The sequence below is a fragment of the Canis aureus genome, chromosome 11, assembly GCF_053574225.1.
Source record: "Canis aureus isolate CA01 chromosome 11, VMU_Caureus_v.1.0, whole genome shotgun sequence".
NCBI classification, from domain to species: domain Eukaryota; kingdom Metazoa; phylum Chordata; class Mammalia; order Carnivora; family Canidae; genus Canis; species Canis aureus.
The window spans coordinates 23151565-23167397 of NC_135621.1; the positions used below are offsets into that span (position 1 = coordinate 23151565).

General features: G+C 47.3%; 1 protein-coding gene and 1 long non-coding RNA gene across 2 annotated transcripts in view; both read right to left on the reverse strand.

The window, feature by feature from the left end:
* The window catches only part of ATXN10 (ataxin 10), a 163049-nt gene extending 152498 nt beyond the window's left edge, over positions 1-10551 (reverse strand). Inside the window, exon 1 of the mRNA XM_077914113.1 lies at positions 10392-10551. Coding sequence (XP_077770239.1) covers positions 10392-10507 — 116 coding nt within the window. The 5' untranslated portion in view covers positions 10508-10551. The remainder of the gene's footprint in view (positions 1-10391) is intronic.
* Positions 3017-8033, reverse strand: LOC144323538 (uncharacterized). Its single transcript, XR_013388940.1, has 3 exons — positions 7959-8033; positions 6725-6755; positions 3017-3118 (listed from the first exon to the last, which is right to left on the reverse strand). It is a non-coding gene; the product is annotated as an uncharacterized LOC144323538 (long non-coding RNA).
* Positions 10552-15833: the final 5282 nt, after the last annotated feature.

A 15833-nucleotide genomic window follows, 5' to 3' on the forward strand; every position in this document is an offset into this window, starting at 1 on the left:
TACCACTTGCACACTGTAGAGTATTCGGTGTATCATTTATGAAGTCAAGAGGGAAGAATGGGATTGGACAGTGAAACAAAGAGCCTTCCCACCACCATCCCCACCTCCAGTGTTCAGCCCTGGTGTGTGATCCCTCCCATGACCGTGACCATGACCATGACAACACACAGGAGAAAGGGCAGGTCCCTTCCAAGATTGTAGAGAAGCTCCAGCGTCCACCTTGAGGACACTCTCTTGCATCGCTGCCATGGAATGAGCCAGCTGCCAGGGCGTGAGCAGCCCTAGGGGAGGGTCCATGCGGCAAGGAACTGAAGCTTCCCGCCCAAAGCCTTGGGATCGGGCCTCCAGCCAGTCAGGCCTTCAGAGGCAGGTTGACCGAGTGGACAGCCTGACTGTGACCACAGAAAAGACACTATCCAGATCCACCCAGCCAAGCAACTCCTGACCTTCACAAACTGTGTGAAATAACAAATGTTTGTGGTTTCAAGCTGCTACCTTGTAGGTTAATGTGCTCCCATCCAGAGGGCATTAACCGTATCAGTAGTGTTTTGAACTTTGAGAGTACAAGAGGAAACTTTCATGTTTGTTGATTTTGCAAGTGAAATGCATGGGTACTGGGTTGGATCATGTGTTCTATCATCTTCCATAAAGGCACTGAGGTTATTACGTATTTGTGGTTTTGATTTGTCATGAGTTTAAAAATAAGCAAACAAACCAACAAAAACACTAGGATGAAAACTAATGAAAAGCTTCAATTTCCTTTTCCAAAGAGTGCACACTAAGGATGTTATCAATGTCAGCTCCTAAAGCAGTCATTCTATGCAAACACATCTACCATCCTCTGCCTAAGTCACAACACTGTTGCTTTCAAGCATTTGCTTTTTTTTTTTTTACCAGAAATTCTTACAGCTTCTTAAAATTATGTAATATTGCTAAACACCTTTGTACCGAGGAATTAAAATTGTGGCATGAAATCACTGCCCAAATCTTAAATCTGAAAAACCATTTTTTTTCCTTCCCCTGAGTTTGTTTTTATACCTACTTCTCATTCCAAAGTTTCAGAGGCAGTTCCATAAGCCTTTTAAAACAAGAACCTGATTGTGGAAATGAGATGAAATTGAAGACTTTGCAAGCACGACTTTAAAATACACAAAATTCTGGGGATCCCTGGATGGCTCGGCATTTGGCGCCTGCCTTCGGCCCAGGGCGTGATCCTGGAGTCCCAGGATCAGGTCCCACATCGGGCTCCCTGCATGGAGCCTGGTTCTCCCTCTGCCTGTGTCTCTTCCTCTGTGTGTCTCTCATGAATAAATAAATAAAATCTTTAAAAATGAAAAAAAATAAAAATAAAAACAAAAATACACAATATTGTCAAGAGTTACCGCACATTTCTTTTCACTCTGGACTCTGGCTAGAGCCTGCAACGTCCCACTGGCCATATACCAGAAACTGTTCTGGACTCTCTACATAAAGCACACTCTAATACCTACATCAACCCTACCAGGCATGCATTCTAATACCCATTTTCTTTTGTGGAGTGGTGAGAAGGGTAGAACCTTAAGGGCAGAAAATTAGATACAATTTTACATACGGCAAAATACACAAATCATAAATGTCAGTTTAAGAGTTGGGACAAGGGGGATCCCTGGGTGGCTCAGCGGTTTAGCGCCTGCCTTCAGCCCAGGGCATGATCCTGGAGACCCGGGATCGAGTCCCACATTGGGCTCCCTGGATGGAGCCTGCTTCTCCCTCTGCCTGTGTCTCTGCCTCTCTCTCTCTGTCTCTCATGAATGAATGAATGAATGAATGAATGAATGAATAAATAAATAAATAAATAAAATCTTTAAAAGGGGGGGGGGGAGTTGGGACAAAATCATGCCCCAAGCAACCAATACCCCCACCTAGATACAGCATGTTTCTTTTGCTCCAGAAAATGCCCTCATGTTCCTTTCCAATCAATCCCCAACCTCTTTCAACAACCACTGTTCAGATCTGTATCACCACTGATTAGCTTTACCAATTGCAGAATGTCATAAACACAAAATCACACACTACATACTTGGGTGTCCGGCTTCTTTCACTCAGTATGCCACTGAGATCCACCCACACTATTGTGTGTATCGATGGTTCATTCATTTAAATTACCAAACACTTTTACCCATTTCCCACTGGTGGTCATTGGAGGTGCTTCTAAGGCTATTATCAATAAAGCTACCACAAGGATCTTTTTATATGTCTTTTGTGGGGGCACCTAGGTGGCTCAGTCAGTGAAGCATCTGCCTTTGACTCAGGTCATGATCCCAGGGTCCTATGATCAAGCCCCGTGTAGGGCTCCCTGCTCAGCCGGGAGTCTGCTTCTCCCCCTCCCTCCATGTGCTCTCATATAAATAAATGAAATATATTAAAAAAATAGTAAGTCTTCTGTGGACATATGTTGCTTCTCTTAGGTAAATACCTAGTCATAGGCAGGTATATGTTAAACTTTACAAAGAACTGCCAAAATGTTTCCCGAGGCAGGTGTACCATTTACACTCCCACCAGCAAAGCAGGAGAGTTCCAGTTGCTCCACATCCTCGCCAAAATCTGATGCTTGTCAGTCATTTTAATTTTAGCTATTCTGATGGGTATGCAGAGCTATCTCATTACGGTTTTGTTTATAAAAGCTCTACTGAGGGGCGCCTGACTGCCAGTTAAGCATCCCACTCTTAATTTCAGCTCACATCATGATCTTAAGGTTCTGGATCGAGCCCTGCATTGGGTTCCATACTGGATATGGAGCCTTAGGATTCTCTCTGTCTCTCCTTCCTACTCTCTCAAAAATTAATTTAAAAATTATCAAAATAAAAGCTTTATTGAAATATAATTTACATAGCATATAATGCACTCATTTCAAGTATATAATTTGATGGATTTCTGTATATTATTAATTTTTTTATCATGGTAAAATGTAACACAGTAGTCCCCTACATCCACAATTTCGCTTTCTACAGTTTAAGTTACCGCAGTCAACCACAGTCCAGAAGCAGATGCCTACGTCATTCATCACACTTCATCCCATCATGTAGACATTGAACCTTCTCACATCATCACAAGGGTGAATACAGCACAATAAGATATTCTGAAAGACAACATTCATATAACTTTTATTACAGTATGCTATTACTGTTCTATTTAACTTTTTTTTTAAAAGATCTTATTTATTTATTCATGAGAGATAGAGAGAGACAGAGACAGAAACACAGGAAGAGGGAGAAGCAGGCTCCCCCTAAGGAGCCCAATGCGAGACTCGATTCCCAGACTGGCATCACGCCCTGAGCCCAAGACAGATACTCAACCACTGAGCCACCCAAGCATCATTTTACTATTAGTTAGTGCTGTTACTCTCTTACAATGCCTAACTTTTAAGTTAAATGTCATCAAAGATAGTATGGATAGCAAAAAAACATAGTATACTATCTACAGTTTCAGGTATCCACTGAGGGTCTTGGAATGTGTCCCCAAGGCGGGGAACTACTGTCTATTTAACATAAATTTTGCCATTTTGACCATTTTTAAGTATAAAACCCAGTGGCTTGAATTATGTTCATATTGTTGTGCAACCATCACCATGATCATTCCAAAACTTTTTGAATACCCCAAACAGCTCTATAACCAGTAAGAATTAACTCCTCCCCACTCCCAATTGCTGGTAACCTCTAATATGCTGTCTCCAATTTGTCTAATTCTAGGTACTTCTTTTAAGAGGAATTATATAACATTTGTCCTTTCATGTCTGGCTTCCTCCACTGAGCATGTTTTCAAGGTTCATCCATATCATAGCATGGATCAGCACCTCATTCCTTCTCACTGCTAATATGGATAGTCCATATTTTGTGTATCCATTCATCTGCTGATAGGCACTTGGGTTGTTTCCATCTTTTGGCCATTGTGAGTAATGTTACACTGCTCGTTGGCACATAAGTATGTGTTGGAGCCTCTGCTTTCAGTTCTATGATGCACACCTACGAGTGGGACTGCTAAGTCGTATTCACTTTCTGAGGAGCCACCAAAATCTTTTCCATTCTAGTTATACCATTTGACATTCCCACTAAACATGTCCAAGTGTTCCAATTTCTCCACATCCTCACCAACACTTATTTTCCTTTTTTTTCTTGTTACAGCTATCCTAAAGAATGTAAAGTGGCATCTCATTTTAATTTGCATTTCCTTAATGACTAATGACAATGAGTACTTGTCATTAGTGTTGTTGGCCACCTATAGACTGTTATCTTCTTTTGTGAAGCACAGGATTTTATCAATTTTTTTAATTGAGTTTGTCTTTTTATAATCGTGTTTTAAGAGTGTTTTGTATATTCTAAAACAAGTCTTTTGTCAGATACATGAATTCCAAGTATTTTCTCAGTTTATGGCTTGCCTTTTCATTTTCTTAATAGTGTCTTGTGATGAGTAAAAGTTCTTAATTCTGATAAAGTCTAATTTGATAAAGTCAATTTTTTCTTGATGGTTGGTGTTACCTGTGTGCTGGGTAAGAAATATTTACCTACACTCCAAGTCACAAAGATATTCTCCCATGTTTTCTTCCCAAAACGTTATAGTTTCAGCTTTTATGTTGAGGTATTTTTTGTGGATGGTGCAATGTGCGGGCCAAAGTTCATTTTTTCCAATTAGATATCAAGTTGTTCTACCATCACTCTTAAAAGAGTTTTTAGGTTATGGTTTTGAGTTTGCAAATATTCTTCAAAGGGAAGACATCTGGAAATGACCTCAATTCTCCTTACACAGCATTCAGCATTCAATAAAAAAGACAGGACCATATTACTGAACACAAGAAAAACGGACAATAGAAAGTCATCAAGCACATTTTTGTTGCTGCTTTTAAGTAGGCTCCACACCGAGTGTGGAGAGCCCAATGTGGGTCTTGAACTTGAAACCCTGAGATCAAGACCTGAGCTGAAACCAAGAGTCAGATGCCTAACCAGCTGTGCCACCCAGGTGCCCCAACGGCACATTCTTTCAAATAACTATAATTAATATGTTCAAGTAGTAATGAATCTTTATTAAAAAAGAATCAGAGACATTCTGTAATATGATAATTCAAAAATGCAGTATCTGAAACTAAGAATACAGCAGACAACAGGGGACTAGACACAACAGAAGAGAGGATCAGAAAACTAGAAAGCAGATTAGTAGCAAATTTTCAAACGGAAGCTCTGAGAAGGGACAATAGAGAAAGAAGTCTATGATACATATAAAATACAGTGAGGGGCCCAAGGGGGGGCTCAGTCATTTAAGCATCTGACTCTTGGTTTTAGCTCACGTCGTAATCTCAAGGTCGTGAGATTGAGCCCCAAAACCACCTCTGCACTCAGCGGGGAATCCACTTGAAGATTCTCTCCCCGTGTGTGCATATGCACACGCACGCGCTCTCTAAAATGAATAAATCTTTAAAATATATATAACATATAGTGAAAGGTTTAACATGTGTGTGGAGTCCTAGAAGGAACGGCAAGAATGGGGAAGAAACTTCTGAAGACATACCAGCTGATGTATTGATAAAAAACATCAAATTCAAGAAGCATTATCCAAACAGAATAATCTAAACAAAAGCCAAACATCTCTACCCTCCTGGGCCTTCTATTATAGAAAGAGGCAGAGAACCAAATAAAAAAAAAAAATTAAAAAAAAAAAAACACTACAAATAATACACAGTATGTTAAAATATAATAAGTGCTCTCTTAAAAAAATAGAGTTTATATAGCAATGGAGTTCAGAAGGATGGAGGGAAACAGTTGCACTTTTAAACAGGATGTACAAAACCTGGAAGAAAGTAAACAGAAAAACAATTTTCACTAAACAGATTAAAAAGGAAAAATAAGCCATCCTGAGGGAAACTAAAAAAAATATACGTATACATACATATATAAGCATACATACATACATACATTCTCTACATGAGACTGGAAGAAAAGACCAAGTATGCACAATGAGTAATAAGCTATACACATACCAGCAGTTCCACAAAAATTTGTTAAGCACCTGTGATTATCAACTCCATGCTAGATGCTAGAGATACAGTGAATGTGATATGCTCACTTCATGCAAGAAGCTTATCATATGGAAGAACAAGGAAGTATTAGTTTACATAAGAGAATAATTTATAGAAAGTAGTATCCAAATGTTTCATTACTTCAGAAATACTCAGGAACCAGAACATAATCTTCCCTATAGAAAAAAATATAGAGCAGCACTATCCAACAGACCTTTCTACAATGATGAAAACATTCCACATCTGCAGTGACCAATAGGGCAGCCACTAACCACATGTGGTTACTGAGTACTTAAAATGTGGCTAGTGCAAGTAAGGAACACAATTATTCATTTCACTTATTTCTAATTATTTTAAATCACCACACGCAGCTAGTGGCTACTTAATGGACAGTAGAAGTATAGAATATGACAACAAATTTCATTTGGCTCTACATGTTAACATGGGGATCTGGCTACATCATTAAGAGAGATGATGTAGAGATACGCCATGAAAGTAACTAAAGGGTTGGAAAACCTCCAGCAAAAACCCAAAAATAGAAGCTTTAATGTATTTATATCTTACTTTTTTCAGAAATTACAGCAAGAAAAATCACTTGTCAAATATAGTTTAAAATGCAGATATGTACATTAAACAAAACATTATAAAACAAATTTAATGGGTAAGAAACAAAATTACCTTCCACAGAGGAGAAAGAGCTGAGTAGTACCTTTTAAAAAAAAAAAAAAAAAGATTTATTTATTGCAGAGACAGAAAAGAGCATGCATGAACCAGCAGAAGGGGCAGAGGAAGAGAGAGAAAGAATCCCAAGCAGACCCCACATTGATCACAGAGCCCAATGCAGGGCTGGATCTCATGACAATGAGATCACGACTAGAGCAAAAACCAAGAGTCCAATGACGAACCGCCTACACCACCCAGGTGCCCCACTGAGTACTATCTTAATACTGGTATTTTACGACTCTAAGCAATTTTCAATGGACTTTTGTGTTTAGAATACTATCCAAGAAGTGGGTTATAGAATCCAGAGCATGCAGAATTTAAATTGGTATATTAATGATCTATTGCTACATAATAAATTATCCCAAAACTTAGCAGTTAAAAACAATAACACTTATGGTCTCACGCAGGTCTGAGGGTCAGGAATCTGGGAGTGGCTGAGTGGGGTGGTTCTGGCTTAGGGTCTCATAAGGGTCACAGAGGGCTGAGGGTTTCCCCTAGACTAAGCTTATCCACTTCCAAGATGGCTCATCACATTCCTCGCCACACTGATCTCTCTGCACAGATGCTTGAGGGTCCTCATGACATGGCAGCTGACTGTGTCAGTTCTCTGCACAGATGCTTGAGTGTCCTCATGACATGGCAGCTGACTGTGTCAGTGATTCAAGAGAGCAAAGAGGGAATTGCACTGTCGTTTAGGACCTAGTCTCACGCACTGTCACTTCTGCCATAATCTAGTATAACAAAAGCAAGTCACTAAATTCAGCCCACACTCAAGGAAAGAGGAATTAACCTCCTCCTCTTGAAGGATGGAGTATCAAATAATTTATGGATACATCTAAAATGACTACAATAGAACATGAGTATTTCCATTCACTTGCAGGTTGCTAGAAATTGTAATGAGATCCTCAGGTCCCTTTCCCTGGAAACCCAACAATAAATTATATCCCTTCTAATATAGCTTTGACTGTTTTCTAAAAAGCAAGAGATGAAACACTATTGGGTTCTTGGTCACTTACAATCCAACCACTTTTTAACAGGTTCTGTTAAATAAATGGCACGGAACACCACGCTATACATATAATGTTATGGATCCTCAAGATAAATTCTGCAAAGTGAGCAGTTTTATCCAACCATTTTCAAGATGAGAAGTAAATCCAGAAATGTAAGCCTCAATCTTGTTCAGGTCTACCTGGGTTCCAAGTTTTTGTTCTTCTGCTATAGGATGCTTCTCTTGGCTCCAGCTACCACAGAGGCTAGTGTCTGTAACATCAAACATACAGCAAGTATCACAAAATACATTACTTCAGCTAAGATTTTCTTCTTTTGTTCCATCAATTACTTTCTTTCCTCAGCCTGTTTTTTGTTTTGTCTGGTGTTTTCTACATGCTGCTCTGAGGTCTCATTTTGCTTCACTTTGTGTCCCATCCTCCCTCTGGGTCCACCTGCAGTGGCAGAGAAACTAGTAACTTGCTGGAACCAAAAACAACAGCCTAACCTTACAAACCCTCACGGAGGGCTGTCTGCACCATAATTCTGCCTCCCCATCCCAAGACCTGCACAGCACTTCACCTGTCCCTGGTCCCCAAACTCTGCCTGGAACAAAGACATCGACCCAGAAAACCTTAAGCCAAATGAGGTAAGCTTCTTCATTTGCTCGTTCTCCTCCAACAATCCAACTGGACCCTGATGCCTGTCCCTTCAACCCTGTAAATATTTTTCAGTATTTATTCTATCCATCCCCATGAACAATGTCCTAATGCAGGCAATTTTCTCTTTCCCTTGGGCTTATGCATCAGTTTCTTCAAAGTCTCCTGCCTCTAGCCTCACTCTAATTTATCCCCCCATATGGCAGAGAGTTCTTTCTAATACCCACAACTTAACTTGCCACTCCCTTGAAAGAACCTTCAATGGCTCCCCATCGACTCTCCTCACAACAGTCAAGAAGGGCCTTGTAAACTGGCTCAAGGTCTTGGATTTTATCCCACTGATTATAAAAATGGTTTGAATGTCTCCTCTGATCTCCATCTGACCTGGTGTTTGAATGCCTCCTCTATACCAGACACCTCACCTATATTATTTCATTTAATCTTCTTGGAACCCTATAAAATCTGCATATAATCCCTTTGCATATATACTGCTCTAATAAGCCCTCTCATCTGTAAGCCATGAATCTAAAGTCTTTCCTTGCCCACTATCTATTCAACAGATCCAAATTCCCTCTGTATCACCACCTTCTTGTCTAGAGCCCTTTACAATTTCACACAGCAATTTCCCTGTTGTGCTTGAAAAAAAAAAGGATTATGTCCCATTCACCTCAGCCCCAGCAAAGAACCTATTTCAGAGTAGGTGCTCAGTAAATGGCTGAAAGATGATAATCGACTAAAAGGAAGGTCCACTGTGGTACAGATGTGCTGACGTATTAACTCACAATCCAACCAGGAGTATCATTATCAATTAACGTATCTCCAAAAAAACCCACAGAAGCTACCCTGGGCTTTGACCGCTCCTTCAACAGCTCACTGCTTCTACTGTGATCTAAGGGAGCAGAAGTGCTCAGACCAAGGCGGCCCATTTAAAGATCAAGGGGGGGGGGGGGGGGGGGGGAGGGGGGCAGCCTGGGTGGCTCAGCGGTTTAGGCGCCTGCCTTCCGGCCGGGTGTGACCCTGGAGACCCGGGATCGAGTCCCACGTCGGGCTCCCTGCATGGAGCCTGCTTCTCCCTCTGCCTGTCTCTACCTCTCTCTGTGTCTCTCTGAATAAATAAATAAATCCTTACAAAGGGCCTCTAGAGATTGACCATCTGGACCAATCTGCGTCTAGCTGTGCGTTCTTGCAGGGCTCTCACTACTCTGTGTACACACACCCCCCCACGAGAAAACTATTCCCCGGCTCCCCAGAGCAGGACTTCCCAGTAAAGAACTTCATTTTCCAACTTCACGTAGCACAAAACCTGGCACGTGGGGAACCATCACTAACTGTGGTAAGAACAAGAATGCCAGCTAACATTCAGTGAAGTACTACATACTAAGAATTTAATATGCATTATCTCATTTAATCCTTACAGCAATCCTCGCAGGGAAGTGCCGTGCGACATTATTCCCACCTGAACAGAGGACGTCACGGAGGCCCAGAGACCAGAACACAATCAAACAAGCACTGGCTCAGAGCATCGTATACTTTGTATTTCCACATGCTTTATTTACGTCATTTATCCCTCTGTACAATCCAGCAACGAAAATATGCATTATATTCACATTTTAGACCCCCAAAAAAGGTAAAGGCTTGGAGCAGTCGTCCCGGAGCGCACAGCCTGGAAGGCCAGGAACCACGCAGGTCGCGCAGAGTCGGGGCGCCGCTGCACTGGGCTATGCTGCCCGCCAAGAGCAGTGCCCCGCGCCCCCGCCCCGCCCCCGGCCCGACCCCACCAGGACGCAGCTACGCGACCGCGGGTCTGGCCAGCGCTCCCGGCCGGGCCCCCGGCGCGCGCGGGGCCAGCAAACCGGGCGGCAGGTGGAACGTCCCGTCCTGCGCCCGGCCCACACCTGCGGGGGCGGGGGCAGCCGCGGGACCCACCGCCGAGCAGGGGCGCCCGCTCCCCGCCTGCCCGCGCCGCCCGCCGTTACCGGTTCCGCTGCTCCTTGAAGAGCGCCGTGAGCGCGCGGAGGGCCTCCAGGTCCTGGATGGGCGCGGGCACCATGACTCCGGACAGCCGGGCGGGCGGCGGCCTGGGCGCCGCCATCTTGCCGCTCGCAGCTCGCAGGGCCGGGCGACGCCGAGGAGCAGGAGGAGGCGGAGGGCCGGCGGGAGCGCGGGCGGGGGAGGAGCGCGCCCCGCAGCCGCAGGTCTACGCCGCCGCCGCCGCCGCCGCCGCCGCCGCCGCCGCCGCCGCCGCCGCCGCGCCGCTGCAGCCCAGGCCGGGGGGAGAGCGCGCGGACTCGCGCCCAGCCTCCCGCCGGGCGCCGACCCGGACGACGCGGCGCAGGGAGGGGGCGCGGGCGGAAGTCCCGCCTGAGAGGAGGGGGCGCGGGCGGAAGTTCTGCCGAGAGGGGAGGGGCGCCAGGAGGCGGCGGGTCTGAGAGGACTAGCCGGGGGCCCGGGCTCCCCCAGACGGAGAGAGGCGGGTCGGGGAGGGGGGACCTGGTCGGGAGGGGGTCCAGGGACGGGTGCGCCCTGAGATGCGGTGGTGCGGGGGCTGATGGGAAGGGGACGGGGAAGGATGCTCCCTGAGATGCGGGGGTGCGGGGGCTGATGGGACGGGGACGGGTGCACCCAGAGATGTGGGGGTGCGGGGGCTGATGGGACGGAGACGGGGAAGGATGCTCCCAGAGATGCGGGGGTGCGGGGGCTGATGGGAAGGGGACGGGTGCACCCAGAGATGTGGGGGTGCGGGGGCTGATGGGACGGGGACGGGTGCACCCAGAGATGTGGGGGTGCGAGGGCTGATGGGACGGGGACGGGTGCGCCCTGAGATGCGGGGGTGCGGGGGCTGATGGGACGGGGACGGGGACGGGTGCACCCAGAGATGTGGGGGTGCGAGGGCTGATGGGACGGGGACGGGTGCACCCAGAGATGTGGGGGTGCGAGGGCTGATGGGACGGGGACTGGTGCACCCTGAGATGCGGGGGTGCGGGGGCTGATGGGAAGGGGACGGGGAAGGATGCTCCCTGAGATGCGGGGGTGCGGGGGCTGATGGGACGGGGACGGGTGCACCCAGAGATGTGGGGGTGCGAGGGCTGATGGGACGGGGACTGGTGCACCCTGAGATGCGGGGGTGCGGGGGCTGATGGGAAGGGGACGGGGAAGGATGCTCCCTGAGATGCGGGGGTGCGGGGGCTGATGGGACGGGGACGGGTGCACCCAGAGATGTGGGGGTGCGAGGGCTGATGGGACGGGGACGGGTGCGCCCTGAGATGCGGTGGTGCGGGGGCTGATGGGACGGAGACGGGGAAGGATGCTCCCAGAGATGCGGGGGTGCGGGGGCTGATGGGAAGGGGACGGGTGCACCCAGAGATGTGGGGGTGCGGGGGCTGATGGGACGGGGACGGGTGCACCCAGAGATGTGGGGGTGCGAGGGCTGATGGGACGGGGACGGGTGCGCCCTGAGATGCGGGGGTGCGGGGGCTGATGGGACGGGGACGGGGAAGGATGCTCCCAGAGATGCGGGGGTGCGGGGGCTGATGGGACGGGGACGGGTGCACCCAGAGATGTGGGGGTGCGAGGGCTGATGGGACGGGGACTGGTGCACCCTGAGATGCGGGAGTGCGGGGGCTGATAGGACGGGGACGGAGACGGGTGCGCCCTGAGATGCGGGGGTGCGGGGGCTGATGGGACGGGGACGGGGACGGGTGCACCCAGAGATGTGGGGGTGCGAGGGCTGATGGGACGGGGACGGGTGCACCCTGAGATGCGGGGGTGCGGGGGCTGATAGGACGGGGACGGGTGCGCCCTGAGATGCGGGGGTGCGGGGGCTGATGGGACGGGGACGGGGAAGGATGCTCCCAGAGATGCGGGGGTGCGGGGGCTGATGGGACGGGGACGGGTGCACCCAGAGATGTGGGGGTGCGAGGGCTGATGGGACGGGGACTGGTGCACCCTGAGATGCGGGAGTGCGGGGGCTGATAGGACGGGGACGGAGACGGGTGCGCCCTGAGATGCGGGGGTGCGGGGGCTGATGGGACGGGGACGGGGACGGGTGCACCCAGAGATGTGGGGGTGCGAGGGCTGATGGGACGGGGACGGGTGCACCCTGAGATGCGGGGGTGCGGGGGCTGATAGGACGGGGACGGGTGCGCCCTGAGATGCGGGGGTGCGGGGGCTGATGGGAAGGGGACGGGGACAGGTGCACCCTGAGGTGCGGGGGCTGATGGGAAGGGGACGGGGACGGGTGCACCCAGAGATGCGGGGGTGCGGGGGCTGATGGGAAGGGGACGGGGACAGGTGCACCCTGAGATGCCGGTGTGCGGGGGCTGATGGGAAGGGGACGGGGACAGGTGCACCCTGAGATGCGGGGGTGCGGGGGCTGATGGGACGGGGACGGGTGCACCCTGAGGGAGATGCAGGGGTGGCTCCTTCCGGGAAGGGGTACAGGGACAGGTGCACCCTGAGGGAGATGCAGGTGGGCGGGGGGGGGCTCCTGTCCAGGAAGGGATACAGGGATAGGTGCACCCTGAGGGAGATGGAGGTGGGGGGGCCTCTTGCCCGGGAAGGGGTACAGGGACAGGTGCACCCCGAGGAGACACGGGTGTGGGGGTGGCTAGTGGGAGGCGGACAGGTGCACCCTGAGATGTGGATGTGTGGGGGCTGATGGGATACAGAGACAGGTGCACCCTGAGGGAGATGCTGGGGAGGGGGGGGGGCTCCTGTCCGGGAAGGAGTACAGGGACAGGTGAGGGCAGAGGGGCCTGTGAGAGAGGGGCTCTTTTTAAGGAGAAGGTGCTGTTGAAATGAGTTGATTGGTGCCCCCACTCCTGGAAAGTGGAGCAGCCTGTCCGCAGAGTGCAGGTCTCAGGCCGCGCGAGCTCAGTTCCCAGTACTCCCTGATCATTTACTGGTGATACCAGATGGTTTACGAGGCACCTTAGGTAGGCTGAGAATACTCTGCTCCAGCTCATCCAGGGCTTAAATAGAAGTAGCTGAGTTCTATAGCAGGAGGGTAAGAATTGGTTTTTTTCTAAGGGAAACGAATGTATTTTCCAAGACTCAGACAAGGTTCTGTGGCTGGTTGTTGGTGATTCATGTATTGTCTTTCCACTACCCTTTATCCTACCACGTGTACTTTCAACATTGTCACGAAGCCCTGTGCTAGGTGAAGGGACCCCAACCCTGAAAGGAACTCAAGACAAAAGAGGCAAATGGTAACTGCTACGACAGAAGACGGTACAAATTTCCATAGGATATTTTGATTTGAAGAGTAGGAGTGTGTTTATAATGTGCCACTTTTGGTTTTCTTTGCCAAGTAAAATTTAAAGACACAATAAACACCACCAGAGTGTGCAAGGGAATTGAATCGTGCGCAGGCAATTTATGTGATAACGTAATTCATCCTTACCCATTCAGCTGACTGCACATTCATTTCAGAAATATTTCTGTGTGCCGATTATGTGCCAGGCTTTAGATCACCTAGCAGTGCAAAAGACAATTCAAAATGGTAAATAACTAACAGAGCAAAATCACCCAATATTTCCTTGAGGAGCAGGGGATAGTAAGATGTATTGTCCTGCATCAAGGTCTCGCACCTTAGTTTTCTATCCTCAGTTGTAAAACAAAAGTAACTAATTCTTACAGAAAAAGTTCCCCATAATACTCAAATGTATTGCCTGGAATGTTGAGATATCCTGGTTGGTTCCTTGGCTACTTCTCTTGCCTTCCTATTTTCTAAATCTTTTAAAAGTATAAGTCAACATTTCACTCTGCTCAAAACCCTCTAAAGGATTTCCATTTCACCCAAAGTAAAAGCCAAAATTCTTCCAATGCAGAAGTCCCTGAGGGGTCTGTGTCCCTCCTCCTGCCTGCCCCTGATCACTTCTAGTCTCTTCCTCCTGCACAGTGCTCCACCCACACTGGCCTCCTTGTCGTCCTCCGCCCAGGGAAGGATGCTCCTGCCTCAGGACTCCACACATGCTATTTCTTTTGCGTGGAATGCTTTCCACACCCTCCCAGCAGTTACCGGCATGGTTTGCTTCCTCCAACTATCTACTGAAGTGATCTCTTAATGAGCTTTCCCTTATTGATTTTTGAAATTGTAACACACCACCAAAATTCCTGATTCTAAGGAATTGTTCTTGGGACGCCTGGGTGGCTCAGCAGTTGAGTGTCTACCGTTAGCTCAGGACGTGATCCTGGAGTCCTGGGACTCTGGATCTCAGGGTTGTGAGTTCCAGCTGTGTTGGGTGTAGGGATTACTTAAAAATAAAATCTCACGGCCGCCTGGGTGGCTCAGCAGTTGAGCGCCTGCCTTCGGCTTGGGGCGTGATCCCAGGATCCGGGATTGAGTCCCCCATCGGGCTCCCCACAGGGAGCCTGCTTCTCCCTCCTTCTCCCTTCTCCCTCTACCTCTCTGTGTCTCTTATGAATAAATAAATACAATCTTTAAAAAAAAAAAAAGGAATTGTTCTCCATAGCACTTAACACCTTCTATATCATAGTTTACTAATCTATTTTGTTTACTGCCATAATGTATTCCAGCACCTAGGAAAGGACCTGCCACATGGTAATTTCTCAATAAATATCAGTTGAATTAATGAACAATGAATTTTTAGAGTTGTTTTCAGAAAGGAGAAAATAAATATAGCATGACTCCAGCAAAAAAAAAAGGGGGGGGTAATACCAATCCAAAAAGTACAGGAAAGAGGAAAGATGGAGGAGAGGAAGAAAAAAATTATAAGATTAAAAGAGAGAGATACTTTAACAGGCCAGTCTAGTAGTATGGGCAAGGATGAGAACAGAAGGAGATTAACAGAAGGAGATTGGCCAAACAGTGGGTGTTATTGATTGCCTAGGATCAACTATGGATTGACAACCTTGCCTGGATTGACAGTATAAGTTAATATTTCATTTGGGTGAAATGGCATTTTTGTCTTTTTTTTTTTTTCAGCTTCAATCCAAGTATGCTTTTTTCCTTTTCTCTTTTTTTTCTTTCATTAAGTGCTTTTATTTTAATTCCAGTATAGATAACATACAGTGTAACATTAGTTTCAGGCATACAATATAGTGATTTGACAATTCCATACATTGCTGAGGACTCATCATGATAAATATACTCTTTAATCCCTATCACCTATTTCTCTAGCTCCATCCATATTGTTGCAAATGGCAAGATTTCACTCTTTTTATGGCCAAATAATATTCCATTCTATATATCACATCTTCTTTATCCATTCATCTATCAATGAGTACTTAGGCTTTTTCCATGATTTAGCTATTATAATACATGCAATAAACATCAAAGTGCATGTATCCCCCTTGAATTAGTGTTTTTGTGTTGGGGGGAAGGAGGAGAAATATCCAGTAGTGCAATTCCTGAATTGTAGGGTAGTTCTATTTTTAATTTTTTGAGGAACATACTC